A 12592-nucleotide genomic window follows, 5' to 3' on the forward strand; every position below is an offset into this window, starting at 1 on the left:
TATTTTCCGCCAGATCTAATAGATTCAGCTACCTAATCACTGCTGGTTGGACAGGGGGATCAGAAAAAAGCTCACTGCATCCGGGATCGACACGGTCCCTTTGCGTGTGAAACGAATGCTCTATCAACTGAGCTATCGAACCGAAAGATACAATAACAATTGCTTATCATCTTTAGGATGGTACGCTTGTCTAATAATGATGATGATGATGATGATGATGATGATGATGATGATGATGATGATGATGATGATGATGATGATGATGATGATAATAATAATAATAATAATAATAATAATGATAATAGTAGTAGTAATAATGATAATAATAATATAATAATAATAATAATAATAATAATAATAATAATAATAATAATAATAATAATAATAACAACAAATTATTATTATTATTATTTATTATTATTATTATTATTATTATTATTATTATTATTATTATTATTATTATTATTATTATTATTATTATTATATTATTATTATTATTATTATTATTATTATTATTATTATTTAAAATGGGTGACTAGCTATCACACGATTGATTTTCTCGATCAGATTATAAACGTCTAAGTTTACACATAGTTTTCTGTGTTGGTTCTATAGATAGAACGAAGATGACGTCACTCAGGTCTTTGTTATTGTTTTTTTTTTTTTTTTTTTTTTTGCCATCACGTTTATGAGTAGTTCTCACTAAGCTTTACAAGTTCATGGTTACACATAGTTTTTGGGTTGGTCTGTTATACTTCCGGATGGCAATGTTTTGAGCTTCTTCGAAGCTCACAACGTTGCCACCCGGAAGTATAACGGATCAACACAAAATGTGTAACCTTGAACGTCTGGTTAATACAGTTTAGTGAGAACTACGCATAAACGCGGATGGCAAAAAGCAGGATCAAAGGCATGAGTGACGTCAATTTCATACTATCTATAGATAGAACGAAGATGACGTCACTCAAGCCTTTGTTATTGTATTTTGCCATCCGCGTTTGTGAGTGATTCTCACTAAACTGTATTCGCCAGACCATGAACCTTCACGGTTACTCAGAGTTTTGTGTGTTGGTCCGTTATACTTCCGGATGGCAATATTATGAGTTTCTTAGCCAAGCGCATACTATCTATTGATTAAGCGATAGAACAGTGGGTATTTTACTTAGACAAATGACCATCGAAAGCAAATTCTGTGTAGTAATCATTGTTTAAAGTATGACCAATGTCTGAGAGGCATGGTTATCTCAGTGTCTATTACCTGCCATAAGCACTACTATAGTCCGTTCCAAGTCCCATTGTATTTTAAATTCTTCCAAACTTACGAAACATGGGGCCGTTTTCATGAACGCAGATTAGCGCTTAGTTTCTGACTATCTCTGACTTTAGTCAATGACTTGAAAAAAATCGGTTTTCATATATGAGCTGACTAAGCAAGTCCGGGACTAAAATCACGGCACCTTCGGACTAAGTTTTAGTCTTTTGCCGAAGCATGACTTCAAGTCTGAGTCTAGTTACTAGGTGACGTCATAGCGTCAACAAGAGAGCAGCTATTTTTAGATTAAGTGAGCTTCGCTTCGGAAAGAAAATACGTCGGTGACGAATGACAGAGGCAAAAAGTGTCCTGTTGCCATTGACACTGGCTTAAAAAACTATAAGATAAGTGTAGATCGTCGAAAGTGCACATTTTTTGTGAGTAAAAACTAAAAAGAAACTGAATCTATCGGCTCGAAGTTGAGAGTGTGAACAAGAGACTCCGAAATCGAAGGGTTTGCGTCAAAGAACAACCAAAACAAAAATGATGAGAAAGTATAGTGGAGACAAAAGTTATTCTGTTGACATTGCAATTGACTGAAATAATGTGATTAATCATAACACACTTTCTCTTTTGTGTAATTATTTGGGTTTTTTTTTCTATTTTTGGTTCAATTTCTTTGAGTTTCAATCTCGATGTTCGTTGTCTCAATGAAACTGCCATTGACCTAAAGATAGAATTGACAGTCGACGGTGGACATCAATGCAGTCTATAACAGTCGACAGTCAATATCACGTGTGTCGCTAATTTCCAATTTGGAAATCATTTGCGTTGTAAGTATGAAGGCGTGTGTATCTTTCCTATCTTCACGTGTTAACCGCACAAAATAGCCGAACTAATCATCGTCCTTACAACGCCCACTTCTAGGCAAGTGACTAGCTATTCCAAGACTAGAAAAATCGTTCATGAAATCCGATTTTTTTTCAGACACTTGCTTCGCTTGGGCTTAAGACTAGCTAGTCATCTACTATACTAGTAAATTACTAAATCTAGTGCTCGTTCACGAAAACGGGCCATGGTACCGTGATTTTTTGCATGCGGGCTTAGATATATTTTAAGTGACAATACGAATTTTGAATGCTGACTGACCAAACCGTTTTCTCATAATACCGAATTCTTTAATCTTTTCATCGGTTGCAATAAAATATGACTCTAATCTTAAAATCTTTACAGAAATGGTGTGTTGATTCTTTTTCCCGTGCGGAAAATAATCATATCAAAATGCATTCAGTGGCGTAGCTTAACAAATGAATTTGGGTTGTTTGAAATAGTTTAATAATAGATAACATCTATTTAGTACTTCACAACGTTTATACTTTATCTTCTCCCAGGTGGACAATGGACATATAATTCATTGGACGACACAATCAGCATGTTGGGTGCTTAAACATTTTTCGGACAAAGACATTGGTGTAAAAAAAAAAACAAAGAAAAAACAAACAAACAAAAAACCAGGGGGATCCTCGAATTTTTACGCCCATTTACGATAGGACGAGGAAAAATGCCTTTCACAAAGACATTGCATCCGACTAACTGTTGAGAAAGACAACTCATAAAGGTCGGACAAAACATTTCACGAAATCCCACTGGTCACCTATCGAGTACGCTACGTGTTCGCCATTTTTGAATTATGTTCGCTGGAAAAAAAAAAAGGGGGGGGGGGCGCTTTGAATGTATTAATGTAAAATATTACTGAATATAAACTTCTTTACCACCAGATTCCATGTAAGTTTTGTGCAGTATAACCTTTCAAAGGAACGGCAGTTTTCAAATACAAGAGATGCATAATTAAGATGACAAAAAATTACTAATTTGACCTCTCCCCTCTAGTTCCTGGTTGGGAACCACATTGCCATGGGAATTCCGCGATTCGCCTCTCTGGAGAAATACTTGTAAATTTTCCTCTTTGACTTTTATCAGTTTTATGAATGTAGAAATCACAACAAGAAGCTGAGCCTCTGGCTTTCAACTATTAAATTGTAACAATGGAAGCGATCGATATTCTCTTTTTGCAAAGCGTGCTCAAAATGACCAACATAGTAAAAAGTATTCACAGCTTTTGAAATATCATACATTATGATTTGTCATTTTGTTCAGCTTGACACATGGGTATATTTAAAAATTTCATTAACCAAGCAGCGTGTTTACATTTGTTAAGAAATATCCAATCGTTGGACCTCAACAAATCATGTGATTGATGACTCGGTTGGACGAAAACATGAATATAGATCGCTCCCATTGTTTATGTCAAGTGTATACAAAGTAAACAATTTGCTGTGTCTTTTTAAACCCAAGGATGGCACATTAATCTCGTGAAATTTAAACCACTGGTCAAGCCTGCGCGCGAGTTCAATAATCGTTATAACAACAGAATTCACTGTGTATAATATTGTATTGAAAAACATCAAAATGTTCACTCATGCCAGACCCTTCGTTTTTTATAATATACTGTAAAGAGGAAAACTCCTAAAGTATGGTACTGTAACCAATGCAAAAAACATCGGCTTAATGTCAATAACAATTTTAGTATTCAAGCCAATTATCAATTAAAATCCACCAGAAGGTTGTTTGTTTTGTTTTTAAGGGGTCAACGCGTGCTCAAGAGTTGAGTTGTGGAACGGACTATAACAACTCACTTACTGGGCGGTGCACATACCTAAAATTGACGTCAAAATACAAGTCCTAAATGAAGGCACTTTATGGATCACAGGACATATTCTCAGTGTCTACTGCCAGAGCTCTCGGTTGGAACGAAAGTGACATCACTGAGCTCTTTGTTATTGTTTTTAGACAGCTTGTTGGCAATTAGTTCTCACTAAATTATATCAAACTATAAACGTCTTGGTATCACTTCGCTATGTGCATTTGGACATTATAGAGGGAACGAAGATGACGTCACTCAGATCTTAGTTAGTTTTTAGACAGCCATTCTGGTGATTAGTTCTCACTAGATCACAATATCAATCAGACTATAAATGATCAAGGTTACACATATTTTTGTGTGTTGTTACCTGATATCCAGCTGATGGATGTTGTGAGTATTTTACATAAACGCATAGCATCTATAAAATAGTCGTTGCTTGACAGAGTGATCTTATTTTTGTGTAGCGCGAATATAAACAATCATAAGAACATGACATGGAAACACACCAATGATATTATTATGATTGATTTCTTATCATTTGCTTCAGTGAATTGTATGTATAACAAATTCAAGGAGAGGCCTTATCTCCTTAAAATTCGTTCTGTCTGTTTATACCATATTATATTCATAACTTTTCTCGTTTTCAATTTTCTCAAACCAAAACATTTCCAGCCAATAGTTCGTTTTTGCAATTCGCTGCTTCCATCAAATTTTGACACTGTGCATCCCGCCTTGGAAGAAATACGATACTTTATCTCTCTCGAGCAGCCTTGCCACTTCCTTTTTTTTTTCTTTTTTTTTTGGGGGGGGGACAAAACGTACAAAGGAAAATCTTAAGTCACAAACTAAAATTAGACCAGAGAGAAAGAAAATTCCAAGGAATCATATTATCATGAGTACAGCCAACCTTTAAAACGTTTTACTTGGCGTGGAAAAGTGTGTGAAACTTAAGTAATAACGGGTAACGCCAGAGTAAAATCCATTTCAAGAATTCGGCGGTTTTTAAAAAAGCTAATCTGGCAATCCCGTCTGGAACCGTGCCCACCAGTTAAAGCCAATCACGGGCAATAACTCGTGCTGACACGCTGGAATCAAAACACCCCATCGACTCATTAGCAAAATGCTACATCTCCTATATTAGAGGGCCTGCCTATTAATCTCTACCCTCCCTCTCGTCTTTCGTTAGCTACATAAAGCGCACGTTCACATCCCGTGAAATTCTGTCTGGATGTACGTAAGCTTCCGGATAATGGGTCGGTAGGTGGAAGATAGTCGGTCTTCGGGAAAGCATAACACCTCCCTCGTCACGAGACGAAAAACGAAGTATTGCCCAGATCAAATCACGCAGTGTCTGCAACAAACCAGAAAAGTGATCTGATATTTTTAGGCTTGCTTTTTTAAAAAAAATTGACTAAATCTACATCCCATATGAAAGCTTTGAAAAATGAGACTGCTTTTGCTCCTGTTTGGGATTGTACAGGAGCCAACAAAGTGACTAAATTGCACTGATGAGAAAAAAATGAACATAGGCATCGGTGTTGGTTATGAGATATACTATAATAGAGTATTGTACAGAAAACAAGGTCTAAATTGGTACAGTAAACTATGGCATCAATGAAAAAACCCCCACAAAAATCTCATTTTAAAATCGCTTTGACATGCAGCGATTGGTTTCTCTTTATTTTTCTGGTAACCCGTAACCGACGCTTATTTCCATCATTTTTCTATAGCATCTCTAATTGTCTGTTTGTATGATGTTTGTAATTAGAAACCAGCGCTTATTTAACTCTTCAAATGGGTAGCAAGCAATTTTACTGTCTGTATCACGTCACATAATCTTGGATACACTCAGGTTTAGAGTTCCAACTTCTTTATCTGCAAAATGTGAATTACCCATCACTTCAGGTTTTATACAAATTATGAGGCGACTGTTTCCGTAATTGTGTCATTGTGTTGAGAAATAAATATTTAATAGTTGATCAAATTTGTTGTTGGTAATATTTCTGGTGGGAGAGCGTTCCATTCCTTGATGGTTCTTAAGGAAAAAAACTGTTTTTAAATGTGTTGATTTTGTGTGTTGGAATGGTAAACTTGCTGTTATGATAATGTCTTGAGAATGTACAGTGTTGTTTTGTAAAATATTGTGATAGAGTTAACGTATTTTTGTTGGTATGTACTGTTGTTTTGTGGAGAAGTTGGAGGCGTTTCTCCTTCCGCCTACTCTACAGTGGTTTCCACTGCAACAGTTTCAGGGCCTCAGTAACGCATCCTGGTTCGTGCAAGTAATTGTTGTTGACAAAGCTCGAGCTGCCCTTTGAACTTGATGTGGCCTTGCTGATAAGTACCCCACTCTGTGCACGCATATTTCAATATGGGTCTTACTAAACCACAATATTATCAATATGTTGGCGTGTGTTGAGGATACTGCTTTGTGATGTCAATGGCTTCCGTTCCATCCGGTCTTTGTAAAACTGCTGTGCCTGATGTATGCCTGCGTTTAGGTTTAGTGTATTTCCAGAAGCGATTTGTGATGCCACATTTTGATTTATATTAGAGTCTGAGTCAGCTTTGAACATATCAGTGACATATTGGTCATGCTCTTTCTTTAGTTGTTTGTTTATTTCCTTATGAAGAGTTCTAAAATCGTCCCCGTACTGTTTTATTTTTTTGTTGGACTATTTTTCTAAGTTCTAGCGACGTTGCTCGCGTCAAATTAGACGCTTGATGTGACGTGTCATCCAAGGCCAGTGTTGCTTTCTGATTAAGATTTTACTCGGGATGAGCTTATTGCCCGATTCCATGATGATTGTCTGGAAATTCTCCCACTTTTTAGTTATATCATTTAAATTTGCTTGGTTGTAAAAAGCTTCAAAAGGGTCTTTAAGGTTATTCATTACCCCGTTCATGGTTCCTTTAGAGTGTACGAATACTTTTCTTGATGGTTTTCGTCTGGCTTGTAATTGCATGGGTCTTCAGATTTTTAGAGGGTACTTACTCGTGAATAAAACGGGCGAAGTTGGGAATACATGCACACACAAGAGGTAAAGCTTGATATAGATCTAGGCCTCTTTGACGTCGTTTTGGGAGTAACTATTTCTATTGATTGGTTGCGAACAGGAAGCAAGAAAGAGCGGAGGCAACTACAATGATAAGGTGGAAATAGGGTTCACAGTCATGACGGATAGTGCCTGGTTTTAAACTATCGGAACAATGGCGGATGCCATTATCTCCATCACGGTGATGGAGATAATGGCATCCGCCATTGTTCCGATAGTTTAAAACCAGGCACTATCCGTCATGACTGTGAACCCTATTTCCACCTTATCATTGTAGTTGCCTCCGCTCTTTCTTGCTTCCTGTTCGCAACCAATCAATAGAAATAGTTACTCCCAAAACGACGTCAAACGAAATACTTCTCCTACGTGCATGGAATTGTATCCAGAGGGGAAAAGTAAACATTTTAAATCAGATCATGTTTCGACCTTTATACCTTCTGATCACATGACATGTGAAAAAGTTCTAGCCAACATGAAGAATAGAAAGTACCGATTTTCTTTGTGTAGAACCAAGCTGCTGGTGGCTGGGCGGACGTGACATGTATAAAAGTCAAAACATGATCAGATTTATAATGGGGTTTTTTCCCTCTGGATACACTTTTATGCTCGTCGAAGATGTATTTCATAAGGGCGCCCGCCATGTTCCGATAGTTTAAAACCAGTTACTAAGTTACTATGCGTCATTACGAGAGAAGAGACGTCACGACTGTTGAAGCCTACTGTTGATGTAAGATCTCGAGATACAATTTAATGGACATTATTAATTTCACAGTTGTGACCATCACGTCAGACTGGTAACACGTCGTCATGAATCAGACGCGGGAAATTTCATCAAAGTTAAAATGACGAGAAATCGGAAATTCAAGTTTTGTCAAAGTTTGGGAGATAAAAATCAACACTAGCAACGCATTTTTAGAAATTCAAATTTTTCATAAGCTATGCTAAAAATTCAATTTTAGCATTGTTCACTATAGTCTTGATCTGAAAAAGAGTGTATGATACAATACCAGACAAAGCAGAGAAAAAATACAGGGGAAAAAAACAACATCCCAACTCCCAACAATAAGTATGCCGGTCGAGGCAAGTTGATTCTTTTCGGATTATTTTCTTGTATTTTGTCTCTCTTTGTCAGGCACTGATTAATTTACACTTTTTCAGTTCTCTGTCTTACGTCAGTGCCTGACTCCCTAATTTGTCATAGTCTTGAGATGTTTGTCACATTTCTCTAGTTCTCAGATATGATTTTTACCGGACCATATTGATTTTGATTGTAAAAGTGCTACGACTTTTATTTTGGCAGTTAAAACAAATTTCAGACCAAAACATCTGACTTCGATAGCAAAGTAAAGCACCAATTATGTGTCAATGCGACCTTGTATGCATGCATTTCAAAAAGAAGAACTATCCGCCCCGAAGAAAACAAATCAGGAACAATTAGCTTTTCCCCTCATAAGACTCATTTCTTTCTACAAATCATAACTAATTACAAATATCACTCTTTCTCAAGGCACTCTCATTAGTGAATATTTTTGGATTACCCAATTGTGACGTACCTGAATAACATGTACGAGGAATTCAAAACAACAGAATCCGGGCATGGAAAAAAAAAACAAAAAAACATAAACAAAAAAACAAAAAACCCCACAACAACAGCAAATAAACGAAAAAGGAGCAGGGCGTAATTTTGGCTTGATAATGATGGTGATGATGATGATGATGATGATAATAATAATAATAATAATAATAATAATAATGATGATGATGATCATCATCATCATCATCATCATCATCATCATCATCATCACAATCATATTAATAATAATAATAATAATAATAATAATAATAATAATAATAATAATAATAATAATAATAATAATAATAATATATAAAAATATTTTTATAATAATAATAATAATAATAATAATAATAATAATAATAATAATAATAATAATAATAATAATAATAATAATAATAATAATAATAATAATGATAATAATAACAATATATGAACTATTTATGCTTTAAGATATGACATCACCTTTTAAAATGCTGGAAAAGAAAGTAAAGACAGGTGTAACGTATAAATACGTCCTGTTTCCATTTCAGACGAGGTTGGCAGGTAGACAACGTATAAACATTGATGTAGGAAAATAAGCTATATTAAATGGAGTGTCAAAAACAATGTGCAGTCATAATAATATATTACAGAGGTGAGACAAACGTACAATCTCTCCTGTTACGAAGACAAAGATTTACATAAAATTATAACGAAATATCGCCAGCTTAAAACAGCAGATTTCAGGCTCAATTTCTTCAAGACATGTCTCCAATGCGACCTTCTCGGAGAGAGTTGTCAACAATTTCTAATACTGTCGGTAGGTACGAGTATTATTATTATTATTATTATTATTATTATTATTATTATTATTATTAGTAGTAGTAGTAGTAGTAGTAGTAGTAGTAGTAGTAGTAGTAGTAGTAGTAGTAGTAGTAGTAGTAGTAGTAGTAGAAATAGTAGTAGTAGTAGTTAGTAGTATTAGTATGAGTAGTAGTAGTAGTAGTAGTAGTAGTAGTAGTAGTAGTAGTAGTAGTAGTAGTAGTAGTAGTAGTAGTAGTAGTAGTAGTAGAAGAAGAAGAAGAAGAAGAAGAAGAAGAAGAAGAAGAAGAAGAAGAAGTTGTAGTATTTTTAATTGCGCACGCACACATAATGTAATTGCTTGAAATGATGTAATATATAGATACAAATATATCATATGCCGCTGATTTTTTTTTTATTCTGCTGGCCAAGGAACCTTCGTCCAACATGCCCTTCAGAGGGTTAGCGTGGTGACCCTCTACTCCACTTTCTCATTCCTGGGTAGTTGTCTCACGCGTAATACGGTGCGGTGGGCCGAAAAGCCTGGGTTGCTGCCAAAACCGGGATCTACTTTTTGAGTGCGGTCATCAGAGTTCTTGACGTGTGTGTATGGCCTTGTGGTTCTGCGTTGCTTTACTTTGTGTAGTAAATTTCGAATAAGTTGAACGACAGTAAAATCGACTTGTTCTCACGCTTCCCTACCATTTGTCACATCACTCGCTCTGCTATAGATACTAAGCGTTTAGGTAATATACTCACAACATCCGCCAGCCGGATAAACGTACAACACACAAAACTATGTATAACCTGGAACGTTTATAGTGTGATATAATTTAGTGAGAACTATTAATTCGTCAATTTCGTTCCATTTATATGATAAACGTCTTTAGTAAGTTTTCTTTTTGTTTGTTTTTGTTGTGTTATTATTTTTAGTTTGTTTTGTTTTGATTTTGTTTTGGTCGACTTCATGATATACTGATGGAATCAAGTAAGTATTCGTCAATAAATAATAATATTATGTTTGCTTCGGGAAAAGATGTCAGAAATTGGCGGGGATGAGATGATATGTGTCTCCTGCCAAGTGATCAGACCGTCAAAATTTAAACTAAGTTTGATATTCTGTAGGGTCAGCTCCTCTCACCGCCGATCCATTCATCAAGTGACGTCAAGAGGTCGAACGGTATAACAGCATGGCCTTAATTAGAAATATCACTCTTGTGCAATGCCCTCTATAGATAGAATGCGCTTGGCCAAGGAGTTCACAACATTGCCATCCGGAAGTATAACGGACCAACACACAAACTCTGTGTAACCATGAACTTTTATAGTCTTGTTAATACAGTTTAGTGAGAACAACTCACAAACGCGGATGGCAAAAACAATAACAAATGCCTGAGTGACGTCATCTGCATACTATCTATATGTCTCTGATTGCTATGCTCTTGTGACCAATCAAGGGATGCTTCGCGTGGCCAGTGATCAGATGAAAAATAACGGTCGCAAAACTAAACTATGGTTCCATTGTTGTGTTTTTTGTGACAGTTTTCATACATGACTCCCTACGTGAGTAAGTGCTATAAGCAGGGGGCGGACATTGCAAAAGCATATTACAAAAAGGGGTGCCTAACAGGCGACTTGACTAATACATATGACGGACATATAAACGGATAAGTAATAAGACAGATAGACTGACTGAGAGACATATACACAAACAGATAGATAGGTAGATAGATAGATAGGTAGGTAGATAGATAGATAGATAGATAGATAGATAGATAGATAGATAGATAGATAGATAGATAGATAGATAGATAGATAGATAGATAGATAGTCAGACAGACAGATATATAGATAGATAGATATAGATAGATAGATAGATAGATAGATAGATAGATAGATAGATAGATAGATAGATAGATAGATAGACAGATAGATAGATAGATCGACTGACAAATAGAATAAGTGATAGACACACAGGCAGGTAAAAAGGTGGATGGGTAAGTAAATACAAAATAATTAAAACCTGGGTGGATAAATTGTGGACCCAGGAAAGTACATAGACTTTATTGATGATAACAAATATTTCGTGTTGGTGAATTAATGTAAGACCATCGTTAGGTCCACTACTTGCCAAATTCATCGTGTTAATCAATAATATATACATTATTTAAAAAGTGAGTTTTGTTTTATAAAAGATGGTACTTACCATCAATAGACCACAATATAATGGTGCTGTCGGCTGATCCTGAGGCTATGACTTCATCATTGTAGACAACGCAATACTAGAAAGAAATAAAGACGATACTAACAATGCATGTTATTATTAAATAAGAAAAGAAAAGAAATATGATTATGGACAACAAAAGTCCCATATAGACATAAGTGCCATTAATCTGGAGCATCCCTGTAACTATTCGTTTGTCCCCGTCTATAGACCGATGATACCAAGTGCTTGCTACCCTTTGGATAAGATAACAATCTATCGCATTGTGCTTTCTGTCTGATCAAAAAAAAAAAATAAAAATAAAAACACAACAAATGAAACAATCACTGCCAGGTAGACCAGGCTATTATGAAAAAACATCACATTTCATTAGAATTATAGAAATCGACATATTATGAAGTCAAGGTTTGATATTTTTTTGACCAAATGAGGGTCATTTGAATAGATCGATATTTGAAGGACGAGTTTTTATGGCCAAAATCTTTTTTAAAGTTCATTTATTTTTCAGAGCACAGCAATGCTGGGTGGACAGAAAGAAATGTTTGCAAAATGCCTTTTTAAGAGCATACTGTTGAGATGTATAATCGCCGGCTCAAACCACGTCCTTCTATATTACAGATGGATGTGCTCAAGACCCTAAGACCTCACCTAGCTAAGACGAAATTTAGGCTGTGTAGTTAGTCCAAGACTGTACCAGGCGTACATGGGAGTGAAGGGGGAAAAACAATTATAACAACGTACAGGGACTTCTTTTTCTAGTTTTCTATTAGTTGGCACCGATATTCACACCGATTTTTCGTTCATTCTTCATATTATGATGGGATCATGTGCTTAATCTTTCACGTTTTCATTCGGTTACCAAGTATAGAATTGTGCTTTTATAAATGAAATGCCTCAAAAACAGTTGCCTATATTTTATTAAATTTCACAATACAGGACGTAAGTCATACATATTGACTTTTGCCAACATTGCCTTCTTCTTTTTCTTCTTCTTCTTCTT

General features: G+C 35.6%; 1 protein-coding gene across 2 annotated transcripts in view; it reads right to left on the reverse strand.

The window, feature by feature from the left end:
- The window catches only part of LOC144959133 (uncharacterized), a 47668-nt gene that overhangs the window by 19082 nt on the left and 15994 nt on the right, over positions 1-12592 (reverse strand). For both annotated transcript variants that reach the window (XM_078891624.1, XM_078891616.1), the window contains exon 10: positions 11575-11650. In XM_078891624.1, the coding sequence (XP_078747750.1) occupies positions 11575-11650 (76 nt within the window). The remainder of the gene's footprint in view (positions 1-11574; positions 11651-12592) is intronic.

The sequence above is a fragment of the Berghia stephanieae genome, chromosome 1 (assembly GCF_034508935.2).
Source record: "Berghia stephanieae isolate SIO BIC M18660-M18661 chromosome 1, UCSD_Bste_1.3, whole genome shotgun sequence".
Lineage (NCBI taxonomy): Eukaryota > Metazoa > Mollusca > Gastropoda > Nudibranchia > Aeolidiidae > Berghia > Berghia stephanieae.